This window comes from Coturnix japonica, chromosome 24, assembly GCF_001577835.2.
Source record: "Coturnix japonica isolate 7356 chromosome 24, Coturnix japonica 2.1, whole genome shotgun sequence".
Lineage (NCBI taxonomy): Eukaryota > Metazoa > Chordata > Aves > Galliformes > Phasianidae > Coturnix > Coturnix japonica.
In genome coordinates, this window is record NC_029539.1 from 2,480,819 (window position 1) to 2,495,680 (window position 14,862).

The following is a 14,862-nucleotide window of genomic DNA, read 5'->3' on the forward strand; positions in this document are numbered from 1 at the left end:
AATATGAGCCTCCTTGGACAACCTGTTCCAGTGTGTCATCACCCTCTGAGTGGAAAAATAGCAGCCAGTTATCCTGTGTTACTCCATCATCTTTCTCCCCTTACTCCTCACAGCAGCCTCAGCAAGAGCCATCTAATACAAGCCAACCAGTATCGCCACAGAAGAACCCCAAGGTTCTGCTAACAGGCATCTTTTCTCACTTCACTCATTGTTCAAGTTACAGCTCATAAGACAAACAGATTTCCTTCAAGACAGAAGACGTAAATCAGGTGCTTAATTACCTCTGCACCACACCAGCAGCACCGAGGACTTGCCATGTGCACACGTGCAGTGCAGAAAGCAGAACCCTTCTGCTGTGAGGGGAATGGAAACCATCTCTCTGACTTATGTTCCACCTTTCCACTCGCTGATTACCTGGAAGGTGATTCATGCTTTCCTGGGAAGCATTTGAGCATCACGTGGAGGCAATTTGCTTTGTTAATGGGTTAATTGCGTTACCCTCTGGTTCTCAGCAAGGGGCAAAGGAAAAAAATGAAACATAACAGTGCTCCTACATTTATTGGGGCGGTATAGAAGCCAAGTTGTGAGGTGATGGGATGGCATGTTGCAAGCCCAATGCAATGGGCCACAGCACATACAGGGCAAGTAGCATTTGATTGCCCAGAAAGCCTTACAACAGGAGTGAATGATCACCCCAAGACTAAAGCCACAAGCTACACGTTGCTCAAAGCCATGCCTTCATTTTTGAAGCACTCAATATGGGACCCTTCTCTGGCATGGCAGGAAATGCCAGTTCCTGAGATGCCCTGGAAGGTGTCCCAGCAGCAAAGGAAGCAGCAGTGCAATACAATGGAGAGCAGCCATGGAAGTAAGTGACATCCTGTGCTACAGCCCTGGGATGCTCCCAGCACTCAGGCTGACAGAAATAAACCAGTTAAACCTCCTCCTCCAATTCTTTGTGGGTATGCAGTGACTGGCAGCTGAAGTCTATGCAAACATAATAGTGAGAAGGATTTTGCCTTTATAATGTTGTGTTTACCCTGAAGCATTTTATAGAATTTATTAACTAATGCCATAAATTCAAACCCTATAACCCAGTCCTGGGGCTAAACAGGGCAGCTGCTCACAAGCATCGTGCAGTCTTGGAGGAATTATGGCAGTGTGAAGTGGAAAATACACAGTATTCAGCAGAAATAAATGGGAAAGGGGAAAATAATTACTTCACTTGAATTTAACTAAGATATAGGACAAAGCCCTTCAATCTGGACAGCACCATGGGTTTCTGAATTGTGGACTACCTCTATGTGAAGCAGGTGCCTCCTGGAGCACAGAATATCACACTGCCAGGCTTGAGCATCCAGCTCAGTGCAGGTGCTTTATAACCACTGATGCCATTTCCCTCTTTCCAAGTTCTGCCTTCTCAACCCCACTCAGTGCCAGGTGAAGCTGCACTGGGAGCGCAATAGAAAACAACCATTTGCTACAGAGACACCATCAACTTCCCCTGCTATGATACAGAAGCATCTAATAGTGAGCCGGCTTAATGCTTCCCAGTCCTCCCTAGAGGAGCATGCAGAAGCCACGTGCAGCATCCATCTCTCTCCCCACCCCATCTCACCCTCTCCCCCCTCCATTCCCACACATTTCCCATCTGCCAGCCCAGAGAACAGAACCTACAGCCTGAGCAAAGCCAGAACAGAAGCCTTGCATTATAAGGGCAGATGCATCTACAAGCTCCAATTACTGCATCATTCAGCATCCCCTTGTGGTGCTTCCCTTCCTCCCCCCCTTCAAAAAATAATAATAATGAAAAAAAGAGAAGAAAATTAAGCTGCTAAAAGGCGTTTCTGCTCCACAAGACAGACTCGGTGGGAAACCTTCCCCTTAAGCACCCTCTAGCGATCCTTTCTCATACAGCAGCAATGCAGGCTGCAGCCAGCATCCCAGCTCTCTCAGGTTTTCCTTTGAACAAAGGCAGCACTGCCGCTGGCAGCAATGCAGACCCCTGCACGTCTCTCCTATCCCCACCTCAGCCTAAAGCATCAATATTTTAGGGCAGGAAGATTATGAAATCTTACAGGAAAAGCACTGCACAGACCACAGCCCCAATACCAACTTCATCCTGGAATGCAAACCCTGCTGCCAACCCCAGTGCTAAAACCACTCCCAGCTTCAGGGAAAAGGGTCTGGAGAAAGCAAAAAGGGTGAGAGAAAGTAAGAAGTTGCCAAGCGAAACCACTTACGCACAGTGAGGCCGGCAGCATTTCCATCCTACCTTTGCTGTCGCCATATCAGACGTCTCCATGTTTTCTGCTTGGCCTATCAGTAAACAAGGGCATTGAAGGAAAAGGGGGAGAGAAAAGGAGAGTCAAGAAAAGGATGGTGAAGAAAGGACAGACAGTTTGACAGGTGGATGGGAGCAACATGGAAGTCATAGAAGAACTCACCATGCTGCCCCCAAACACAAAGGAAAAGCATCTCAAGCTGACGGTCCCAATTTAGATTCCCAACTGGAGGCTGGCACAAAATCCATCTAATTCAGCAGCCCTCCCTGCTGCTGACCCCCAGGTTATTGTAGGATGCTGGGGAACAGCCTGCCTCCTCCCCCTGGTTTCAAGTCTGAGCTCCTGCAGGGAGCAGGCAGCAACCCACGCCTGCCTGGGGGTAAGAGGCCATGATGCTCTTCCTCCTTCTTGCTCTATGGGAGGTGAGAGGGGCAACAAACCACCTAATGTGGGTGCTTCAGAAATCAGGACAAAGGAGTGGGGCCTGGGCAGCGCAGTGGGTGAAGGAGGAAGGATGAGGTGCGAGGAGGAAGGGGGGGAAGGAAGAGGAAAGGATAGCGTGAGAGAAGACAGCCAGACAGGCAGAGAAGCAATGCTGCAAGAGAAGATAAGCATAGCAGAGACCATTTAAAGAGAGAGTAACACGTGCAGAGGGAAAAAAAAAGAAAATGAAAGGTGGAGGTTAGTCATCTGCACCCTACTGAGAGCACTCACCTCAGGATAACACACAGAAATGACTGGGCCTACACTAAGGACTCTGTGGTGCACACTGTCAGCTCAGACGCTGCAAATATCAAATCATCCTCTAAGGTGAATCTGTGCTGGCGTCAAAATGCACCCGGAGCTGCCGAGGCAGCGATTGGTGGCATAGGGTGACTTCAGCCAGCCCCGACCATCACCCACAGCCTCTCCCTCTCGCTCCTCCTGGTCTGCTCCAGACACAAAACCAGGCTGGAGCTGATGAGCCAGCCAGGAGCCGCTGCACACCAGTGGTCAGAGTGCTCCGGTGCTGGCAGAGCAGAGAGACGTGAGCAATCCGGGCTGGGAGGGAGGGAGAGGAAGGCTGGAAAAAAACCACCGCAGAGCTCAGTCAAATTAAGAGCCTCTAAGGGCTGGAAACATCACTGCATGAAAGTGCTTATTCATAGAGCAGTGCAGCAAGCGGTGCTCCGGCACACGGCAGGCACTGCACACTACAGTACACAAAGCCCAGGGGGCACTGGCATGTAATTTACAATGCACTCAACAGTTTACACGAATTCAAGGGCAGCTACCTATTTTCTGCAAAGCTGTGCTACTCATTTCTTGTGCACAGGCATACGTGCACACACCCCTCCCATAAAGCAGCCTCATTGAGCTTTGCTGTATTCAGTGTACTGAAATGCACACTAAAAGAGTGTATTTCTGCTGTCTTTCATGTAGTCACCTACTCGTAAATATCAGTTCCCACTCTGCACTCTCATTACAGCAGCTAATTCCAGCTCGGGAGCTTAAAAGCAAAACAGGAAACGTCTCCTGAGGAAGTCCACTTTTCGGAAGGGAACAACCCAGTGTGACACACTGAGCTCTGGGTGAGGATCCAAACTGCTATGAATAGATACAGCTATAGCATTGCATTAGTTTGGGGTGTGAGCCTGCAAAGCCTCAAAGCTCCCCGTGAACTAAAACATGAGTTGTTCAGGCACCCAAATGATGGAAACAGAGGGTTCAGGCTGTGGCATGAGTTCCTTGGAGAAGATGTGACCTGCAGGCAGAGCTCAGTGCTGCATGTGAGGTGTGGTTTGGTTCTCCCATGTGGGAAGAAAGGAAAGCCTGCAGGAATTGGGAGCAGCTGTCAAAAACCATGAGCTTCTATGGAATGTGCAAGCAAGACAAAATCCTGTTAGTGATGTTAGTGGGAGGTAAGGGAATAAACAAGTGAACATTAAGGGGAAAGAGAAAGAAAACTGTGAAGGGCCCCAGAATGTATGGAAGCAGTAGTTTGACTGTTCTGCACCTCAGTGTTTAGGAAAACAAGCCAGATGGATGAATTTCCAACTCCTTCCTGAAGTCAGCAGCGTTCTGCAGCCCCACAGCCTCTGCTGTCAGATGCAATCACAGCAAGTTAGGACACACCTCCATTTCCCAGGGAGAACAATCTCAGTAGGGACTCCCTATTTGCTGCAGCAGCTGGGAAATCACATGAGCCTTCATTTCCAGAAATAAAACATGCATTTTGCATCATGGGAGATGTAGTCACACTGTATGCAGAACAGAAAGTGCAGCTAAGCTACTTCTTTCCATGCCAATGTGGTTCAGCAGGGCATGAAAATTATATCTGAGGGTCTTGGAGGAGAGAGCAAGGCTAAAGATTACTGCAGCAGGAGAGAACTTTGGCTATCACATGGAGAGAAGCTCCTCTCTGTCCAGAGATAAAAAGTAATTTCATGTAAAGATTTGGGATGGGAAAAATATTCTTCAAAAGGAAAATGATGATATTTGTATGATGATGTATATTAGCAGAGTGGAGAAACCAAGATGATTCAGAGCAATACTGTAATGAAAGAGGCCTGTTGCTGTCACACAAAGTCTTCTGGCTCTTCTTCCCATCATTATCTTGGAAGGTTAAGAGTTCAAACTTGCCTTTGCCTGCAATGGAGCAACAACCCTCCCAAAAAAGGCTCACTCACTGTGGGCTAACAACAGACCATGACTCACAACATGCCTTGAAACTCCTGGATCTCGATCTGTCAGGAAGCTAAAAAGCCATCTTTGAATTCTACCTTCCATCACAAGTAACCTGCAGCAGCCCATGGGAAGGCAGCAAGGCTTGATAGTTTGAAGCACAAGTGCAATGGACTGATCACCTCCCTTTTTCTTAGGCCAGGATATTTTGAAGTAACTTGTGGCATGGAATACATCATTCCCAAGCCTGACAGCTTGACAGGATGAGAGTACAATGCTCAACACTTGATCTCTCAAAAATCAGAGTGCTACGAAATGCCTGACAGCCAGAACTCTGGACCCTTTGTAATGAGACAACATTCAGGTACATCAAGCTACGTCTTTAAGTAAGGTATAAACTTAACCTTTGGGCTGGCACTGCTTAAAAGGCAATCCACAGAGGCAGCACACCAGAAAAACTAAGCTTTCTGTACTGGTCTGACCCACACATCTAATGCAATATCCTCTCCCAGGCAAAAAAAGAAGGGGCAGATGAAGGGGTGAGAAACATCGCAGCAGGAGCATGCACACAATATATTGACTTCAAGAACGAACTGCAAAGTCTTGAAGGAAAAAGAGCCCTCTTGTTTTTGAAACCTCAGACTAAACCAGAGAAAGCAGCAGCTCCAGAATCAGCTCTCAGACAAAAGCCTCCAACTTATAGACACAGGCACCCCAGCCCAAGCACACAACACACACTCCTACATGGCAGAGGGACCTTCCAATAGAAGTGGCATCAACAAGGTGGAGCAAAGGGTGACTGCTTGCAACTAGGGGTACAATGCAAAGGATGACTTATCTCACTGTGTCACAGACCACAAAGCCACCCTGCATTCAGAAACCCGGAACGATTAAGTTTGAAGGCACTGATGCATGGCAGTTACTGCGCAGACAAAGCAACACCCTCTAAGGTTCGGGATAGGTAAGGAAGTCTGAGCACCTACATGTTTAAGCCTGAAGTGAAGCTTCTCTATTTTCCCCAACAGGGAAATACCACCACCTTACCACACCTGAAACTCTGACAGACCAACATCCCTCAAGCAAGGCCCCATGTTTACATGTGACCTGCTATTTAAACAAAAAGAAAAGGGTAAGGGAAAGAGCACAAAGGCATTCTACAACCAAAGCTTTACAGTGGGGTACTGAAGAGGAAAGGGAGAATGAGCAGCAGAGAGGGCTTAAGGAAGAGTTTTTAAGTCAGACTTGCAGGAGCACAGGAGAAAAGCAGAGGTCCAGCAGAGGGGCTCAAGGACAGAGCTTGGTTAGTACCCATGATAACACCTGACCTTGTTACGATGCATGGCGCGGTGGGGAGACGCATGCTGCCATCTTATCACCGAAACGCACAACAAATACTCTGCAAAGGCCAAGAAAGAAACGGATGGGAGGATAAACAAGGGAGGAGGAGGAGGAAAAAAAAGGAAGAAATGAGGTCACGGTGAGCACTCACACGGTTACAGTCACCAGCATGGGGAAGTCTGTCCAAGTGCCATGTGTTCCCCCAGAAACCTGAGCAAGTGTTGCTTCAGCAGCGAGGGAGCGAAACGCTGTTTAGTCAGAAGAAGATGAAATCCCAGCTGTATACACACACACAGCAGTTTTGGGGAGAAAGAGGCACAGATTGGTGAGCTCAGAGTCCACCGCAGAGAGATGTAACATCACCATTAAGATGGCTCTGGGATGGCTTCCATCGATGCTATCCTAGTGGCTGCCGTTTGGCCCCAAAGGGAAGGAGCAGCAACCAGGCTGGTGAGAATGCAGAGCAATGGAGAAATCTCCAAAGAGCTTGCTCTGCGCAAGAGGCACTGGTTTCCTTTCTGTGCTCTCAGATTTCTTCTATCACAGACGATTCAATTTTAAAGGCACAGCATCACTCAAACCTCTGCTGAAGATGCTCTTGCTATGGGGGGGAACACACAGATGAGCTCCTCGCTGGGTTGAGCACTTTGCTAAATGGAAGCAGAATCTCAGGGTGGAGAGAAAGCATGTGAAAAGAGGCAGCTAAAACCCAAAGTTGCAAGGACAGCTCTCTATAAAGCACTTAATGCTCCACTACCTCTTCCTGACATTATTTTTTGTGCACTGCATTTCCAAACAGTACCTTATTTCCAGCATTCATGGAATGCATCAAGAATCAAACACCATAGAACTCCCAGGCAGCGCCCATCTCACTTCTGCTTCTTTATGTTGTATTATATATTTTCAGTGCTTGGTGTTTCCCCGTTTAGGCAGCCAACTATGAAATGCAAAGATGCACACATTTTCCAAGGTAAACATTGCAAATACTTCCATATGCCATAGATAAACAGCACTAAAAGCATGAAAAAGGCCATGGTAAAGCAACATGAAGTAGTCTAGAAAAACTTTAAGCAGCTTTCAGTTTCTGCCTTCTGATAAGTGCCAGTCCTGCCTGTTCATTTACTGGCTCAACAGATGGGTTTTAACCTGCTTAGCCCTGCAATGCTTCTCCCCCAGCTATTCTCTTGAGTAGTTATCTTCTTTTCCATGCCCACTGCACATCCAACAGGTCACTACAAATTAGCAGATTTCACTCCATCTCCAAAGCTCTGAGGAAAAGCTCAAGAGATCTGAGCCCTTAACAGCATCCTAAGCAGATTTCAGTTGCAGCAGCTGAAGGGTATGACGCCTCAAGGCACCCTTCCCACCTCACCCCTTCCAATTAATTACAAAGCACTGTACTAAGGACAGCAGAAGAGATGTCAAGCACTTCCTTCTGACACAATAAGCAGTTCCATCCTCTTGGTCAGTTGTATGTCAGCTGTAGCACAGTACAGTCACCTCCTTTCCTCTATACCATCCTCTCTACCAACCACTCGTCTCAATGTACACCCAGAGCTGGAGCTCCATGCAGGTAACACCTAAACACCACATCAAGGCCCAGGCTACAATTGGGGACCTCAAGCACTACTTCCTGAGCTGCTTCTCATCACAAGGAAGAAATGCTGTGAAGAAGGGACCTGTAGAGCTATGCATCATCTCTCTGCCCCCTCCTCCTCCCCTGCTTTTTTACATAACACCTTTGTTTTACTGCACTGCATTCATCCATCAATCACTCCACAAAATACAAAGGAAGAACGTACTTCCAGATCTTATCTCTGCAACAGGAGTGCCAGCTAAGCTCCCTACAGGACTTGCAAATGCACTGAGGTTTCTCATGAGATCTCAATTAAAACACCTCCTGCAAAGGAAGGTGGGTTTCTTTGACAGTGAGACAGAAGCAATGCCTACGCAGAGCTCTGAGAAAACCTTGTACCACCAGTTCATTTCTATGCATTGAAAAGAGATCCCTGGTACAGCCACAACTTCTATACCCACCTTTGGGTATATGCAATATAATTGGAAGGTTTCATATGTAGATGTATACCAGGCCACTCAGCAGGTTATGCAGGCATCTATACAGCAGAAGTGATGTGTTTCACAGCTTAAGAACTTCTGGCCTATAGCTGTGAAGTTAAAGGAGTCTAATCCAGGTCATACAGCATTGCTGTATAAGCCTTGCCAAGCACTACCTGAATTAAGTGTCAGGCTCCCTCAAAAAACCTCACTCCCCTCTATTCAAAAGCCTGAGTACTGGCTGTGAGAGGCTAAAAATCAATCAAGTCCTCTGAAACCCTCTGATGGCTGCTTCTATAGCAGTATTGCTCCGAGGCACAGTAAGTGCTCAGCTGCAAGGTGAATCTGTGCAAGGGGCTTAGCAGATGAAAGCATGCTGCATGTAAGCCTGCTGACAGGAGGCTTACCTACTAAACTGGAGCTCTGTGAAATGGGATGGTTTACAGCAATGCATTTCAGCCTCCCCCCCACACCTCTGCATCCCTCAAGCTAACAGCTGTAATAGCCTGAATATCCCAAAGCTCCCAGAGGATGCAGAGTCGATGAAGTAACCTGAAAGCCTCCAAGTGAAATACAGTTTCACAACTGAGCCCTCTGTTCCCAGGAACCAGCAGGAAGGCAGGACAAGGAATCTGCCCTGCATCTCAGATAAGGAAGAAGAGGGACATCAGAACATCTCCTCTCCTCCTCCTCGTGTTCCTGAGCATCACAAGCTGGTGACGCAGCCACATGAGGTCTGTCAGAACTCCTCTGCATTCAGAGATATCAAGGCACAGCAGGTTTTTACCTAATGATAAAGCACTGATCCAGCAGAGACTGAACTGATCAGGAAATTGAGAAGTGAGATCCAAATCCTGCTTTGCCCTGCTGTTACATCTGGTGTAAGATCACTCCTTGTGAAGTTCTGCTACTGATCTGCATGGATGCTCTCATGCCGAAAGCTGAGAGCTGAGTTCTCAAAGGGGCAAGATGCAGATACCTTTGTGCCACAGCAGCTTGGAACAGAGGGCCAAATGATAAGAAGAATTATTTATTCTCAGTGATGGTTGGGACTCTGAATGTAGTCTACCTGCTTTCTGTGATATCTAACTGCCTCTCAGAGGCTAACACCCAGAGGCAAGATATGTTACATTACTATAGGAAGCTTAAAATCACCCTGCTCTCAAGCTTGTCGATTGCTCTAAACTCTTCCAAGCTTCAGACTGCCATGCTGAGCAATGGCAACAACTGAGCATATGGGCAAAGAAAGCCAGTTCATCCTCTGAGGTCTCCCCCTGGTTACTGGCCCCAGGCAAGGCAGAGGAGGTGTCTGTCCTTCTACATCCCTCTGTTCTAAAGGAGGGAAGCATAGGGCATATTCCCCTTGCTCCAAAACCACAAAGTGCTCTCAAGATCAGTCTCCTTAGGATTAAAAGAGTAAGAATGGAAAACAAGATGAACATCCTTATCTTCACTGACAGAACATCAGGACTTAAGGGAAAATGGATGAGAGCTTTACCCCTCTACAGGGCAGAACCACTGAGCTGGCACACCAGGTGCAAAAGCAGCTTCTCAGCTAAACACAGAGAGAAGAAATTCATCTTATTCCAGCTGCTTGGTAGCAGCCTGCTCTTATCCACCAGAGCATCTCTAAGCACGCTGTAATTAACAACAGCCCATCTTCAAAGGAAGGAACAATGCTGGCGCATGAGGAACAGGGCGGCTGCTATTTCCATTCACAATAGCTCTGCCGACAGCAGCAAATCTAGCAGCCCAAGTGGAAGAGAGCTGCTCTTACACTGCTCTTCTTGTCTTCTGCAGCTCAGAATCAGTGCTGGGCCCAGCAATCAGCAGCAATGATATAAGGAGGAAGGTTCAGGGAGGACATGAGCTCTGACTAAACATTAGCCATCTTTCCTGTGTGACAAAGGAGCTTTGTGCCATTCTGGTTAAGCATCTCCAACATTAGTCCATTTAATGTTAAGTCCAACTGACTCATTGGAGTTCAGGGGAAGCATGGAAGTCAACTTCTCCTCATGTCAAGGGGAAAAGGGACGTGGGAAAGGAAGGTGCAGTATAAGCAAGTCCTGAGTACACTATTGAAACACTGAATTCCTCCTAGCTTCTCAAACAGATCCCCCTGAGATACAACGTTGGCACTAACCAAAGAGGTCTGTCTTCCTTCCAGATCTTTGCACAACTTTCTGCAAACCCAAATGGCAGGCAGAATTTCTTGTCTCTGTCTTAACTTATTCTCTAATCCTTTTGCAAGTCCTTGATTTTGATCCATTGAGGAAACTCTCATTAGATTATGCAAAGGTAAAACAAGCCCCACAGCCCCAGAATTACCAGAATAAGTTACTGCAGAGACTATGGGGCTAACTAAGATACAGGTCACAAGAAGCTGGGGTATTTTAGATGTAGCTCTTCTCATTTCTTTAATTTTGATTAATAAGGCCATAAGAGTGCTTCTTTTCTCCCAGTACTGTGCCCTATTGCTTTCCATCCCCATACTTTCCACTTTCATGCCTCCACCTTAACAGCTTGTCTCCTTAGATTGCATACAAGGCTGAGGACTGATTTCCCCTCCAGCCCAGTAGCCTAAACTCAGCATTGAAGCTTTGTCTGTGTTCCAAACCTGATAGGCACCTCAATGCCACAAGGCAGAACAAGTCCTTGGTTCAAGCACAAGCAGACTCATGACCTTAGACTTCATGTAGAAAACACAGCTCAAAGCAACTTATACATATCTTTGTCTCACAATTAGGGAACTGTATGTACGTATCTCTCAAGGTCTCCAGCTGCCTCCATCCCAACCTTACCCATGCTGTGAATTACTTTAAGCCAAGTTGCTTGTGAGAACAACTTTTTGGACACCAACTCAGCTCTACCACTTCTCTTCATACTCTTATGGTCGTGATGTTTCAGTACCTGAGCAACCCACAAGCTTAATCCAGCATCTCTTATCTATTTCCTATGAGGTAAGAAAAATCACTCAAATGATTCATCCAAACTCACCCGTGATCATAGGGCAGGAAGCTAAGTCTTCCTAGCTTTACTTTTCCCTTCCATGACACCAGAAAATACTCACACATCACACATTTACAATGAAGACAAATCTGTACAGGCTCCCTCTCAGCATTAGCAACCAGGTATGACACACACACACAACTTACATGACTTTGCAGAAGGAAAGCTTTTTCCTCAGGGAAGACACGTGCAGATGGCAGACCTGCTTCACTGCTGTGCTGCAGGACACCTTTTCAGGGTGTGGGTTCTGGACCATGGCTGTGCTTCACAATTCAACAGCTCACACCTCAAGAAACAGAGCTGCTGGTCGACACTGAGCGCATCAGCCAGCAGAGCAAACATTGAATCTTCTCTGAAAGAGCCCTCGGGTTGGAGCACGATCCTTGGAATCCCATCACTGAGCACTGAACTCCATGAGCAGTGTTCCCTGGTACCATAACCCACAGTAAGAGCACGCAGGCTAAGATCTTGCTTATGCCTAGTCCAGGTATCAGTTATCCTCAGCTATATATTCCTCTCCATTCTTTATTTTAAATCCCACAGTCCACATAGCAAATCAGCATCCCTTTATTCCAGCCGGGGTAGCTTCTTTTAGCCCTCTTCCAGGCACACTGATGTGGATGCTGATCTTTGCTCTCTCTCTCTCTGCTCTGGTCATTGTAGTGCACCTGCCTGCAATGCCAGAGGCAGCAGGCCAAGAGGAGGTGTGCACCACATGACTTTTTGTTCTTCTTTCTCCTGCCCTTCTCTTCAGCTTTTGTCACCACTTGGAGGACTTATGAAACCTCTTAGTTATTTTTAGTTAGAATTCCTATATCATCAATTAAACAAGCAAACACAGCTGACTTGAAATTAAATCTAAGGTTGTGAGAATGTTGCAGGCTCACCATCACTCTGGTCTGAGATCTGGCAGCACTCTGACAAACACTTCTAGCCGCAAAGATGCTCTCAGCATCAAACTAAGGGCTCTGGTTTAATCTACCTATGAAAGCTGGGAACGATTTGGAAGTGCCTCTTCTTGCTGTACTCAGAAAACCCCCATCTGAGAGTTAAGGAAGCCTAACTCTATAAACCTGTGAAATCCTAGGTCAAGTAACACAGCAGCTTCCACTATGTATATAGAAAGTCCAGGTATAATCTAAGTACCCATCTGCTTTGCTGTCAGATTCTTTATTTACCAGTTGCAAACATCGCTCCCCAATAGTCAATTATGCCAGGCTCCACAGCACCAGAGAGACTGATAATTGGAGGGAAACATATGGAGGAGAAGGTTAGCTGCATCTACTAAGTACTAATTCAGAGTCAAACTCTGCTGGGATATTAATTAGCTCCCCGGGGTTGGGATGTTCTCTCAAGTGGGAGATTCCTCAGATGCTTCTTTAGCTGTTACCCAGTTCTTACTCAATCCTTTGGTCTCTGACATCAGTGGGGGGTCTGAGTTCAGGGAGAGTTTGCCCTGCTGCAGTCCTAAGAAAGGCCTTTGGCCTCAAAGATGGCTTGGGTGGGTAACTGAGTAACAGAACAGGAGCACAGCTCTTCTGACTGCACATATGGAGCACAAGCCACATTGCAATGCTTCTCATGAAGCACTCCAATCAGCTTTGCTGTGATCCACAGTTGCAACATTAAATACAGCACAGTCACAGCATAAAAAAATAATATAATCTAAAATCTAGACCAGGGTGTTATTAGGGAAAGGGACCTGCAGGAGCCAAACCAGGACAGAAAGGCTCAAGGCACAAAAGAAATTGAAGCACTTTCAGGCTCACGAGATGAACTACAAGATACAGCAAAACTCTCAATCATATCTCTGGGCAGAGTAACAACAATAAATCACACACAAAAACAAGCATTCATTTTTCAGCAGCTTCTATGCCAGTGATGCATCTTACAGCAGTCATCAATCAACCCTAAGCACAAGAAACTTGAGTTTCTTCTTGAACATCACAGCTGCTACAGATGAGCTCAGATCACAGAACTGAGAAGGAAGGGACCCTCAAAGGCTGCCTGGAGCCACTCTGCAGTGCACAGGGATACCCACAGCTCCAGCAGTGCTCAGAGCCCCATCCAGCCCTACCTGTCGTCACGAGTGTGAGGGCTCAAGAACCGGGACGAGTCGTCATCGTGGCTGCTCTGCTGGCTGCTCTGCTGGCTGCTGCAATAGAAGACAAGCAGTTAAGAGAGACTTCCACATTAGACACTTCAGTTTTAAAGCTAGACGGAGAACAACACAAGGTTCATCCTTCATCACACTAAGGGTGCAGAGAGAAACTAAGGAAGGAAGTTCATATCTGATGTACAGCAGGCATGAGTGGTTTAAAGCTTCTTCATCTCATCTAGTAAAGCTTCCCTAAGTAAGAGCTACAGGAGCATATAAACTAATTCATCACACCACCCCAGAATGGTTTCATACAGCTTAACATTCAACTACCACCAGTGTCTGGGCAGCACCACAAGGCAGCCATTCCTCAAGCTGAAGTGGCCAGGAGTGACTGTTCCATTTGTGGTGGAGAACTGCGAGCTGAGCCCACAAGATGTCACTCTTCTCCTGTAAATGGGTCGGGGGTTTCTGCAGTGTTTTGTGGATTTGCTTTTTCCTGTGTTTGGGTTTTTAGTGCTATTAGTTTCCTTTTTGTTTTTGTAACAGCCCTGCATGAAGTTGGACTGATTCTCTTCCAGCAGCCTCCACCTGCTCCAAGGCCTCAGAGCTGCTGCTGCTCATTTCTATTGCTTACCTCCTTGCAAAGCTTCCCTTCCAAGCCCTGAACAGTTTCTGATTCTCCCTTCAGACAACAGGCTGCAGCACATATAGCATCTGTCCCAGGGCTGGCTTCCCTCCACCCAGCCTGGGTACCCACCTGTGAGCCAGGGCAGCACAGCCCTACCACAAACTGTGCAGTCCCACCCAGAACACAGGGTGCTTTTCCCTGACACCAGGAGCCACAAAATACATCATCCACCAATGATAACTACACCTTCCTTGCTTCCCCACTGCATGCAATGTGGTTTTTCCATCAGAGCCAAGGCAGGTAAACATCATGGCATGCAGCAAGAGGGGAGAGATTGCACTTGCTGTTCCTGTACCCACATACTCCATCATTCATTTCCCAAGCATTTCATAGCAGAAAGGACAACTCAAGAGCAAGAACTTTGTATTGGCTTCAAGCTGTGAAACAACTTCTTACCAAAAACCATAACCAAGAACGTTCTCTAAACCAAGGGATAGTTTAGAAAGCCAGCACTGTGGTGAGATCTCCATGAACCCAAAGCATGCAAGGAGTTCAACAGCCCTCATTATATACATTTTACATACAAATATTCACACTCTCCATATCTTCTCATTTATCCCCAAATGGAAACCCTCCCAAAAAAATTTTTGCCACATCCATTTTGATTAAGCAGACAGCAGAACTTACCAGGAAGAGAAGTCCAATATAACACAGCCCAACTACTGCTCCTGCAATGCTGGCAGTCCCAGATGAACATTTACTACAGTCATACAAGGTGTACC

At 46.8% G+C, this 14,862-nt stretch overlaps 1 protein-coding gene across 13 annotated transcripts in view; it reads right to left on the minus strand.

Annotated features, from left to right (window-relative positions):
* GRAMD1B (GRAM domain containing 1B) overlaps nucleotides 1–14,862 on the minus strand; it is a 97,164-nt gene that overhangs the window by 55,173 nt on the left and 27,129 nt on the right. For 10 of the 13 annotated variants that reach the window (XM_015883940.2, XM_015883944.2, XM_015883942.2 and 7 more), the window contains one exon: nucleotides 13,429–13,506. In XM_015883940.2, coding sequence (XP_015739426.1) covers nucleotides 13,429–13,506 — 78 coding nt within the window. Of the gene's footprint in view, nucleotides 1–2,275; nucleotides 2,300–2,999; nucleotides 3,020–13,428; nucleotides 13,507–14,862 lie in introns of those variants that run through there. The other 3 variants (XM_032449131.1, XM_032449133.1, XM_032449132.1) reach the window with 3 other exon arrangements.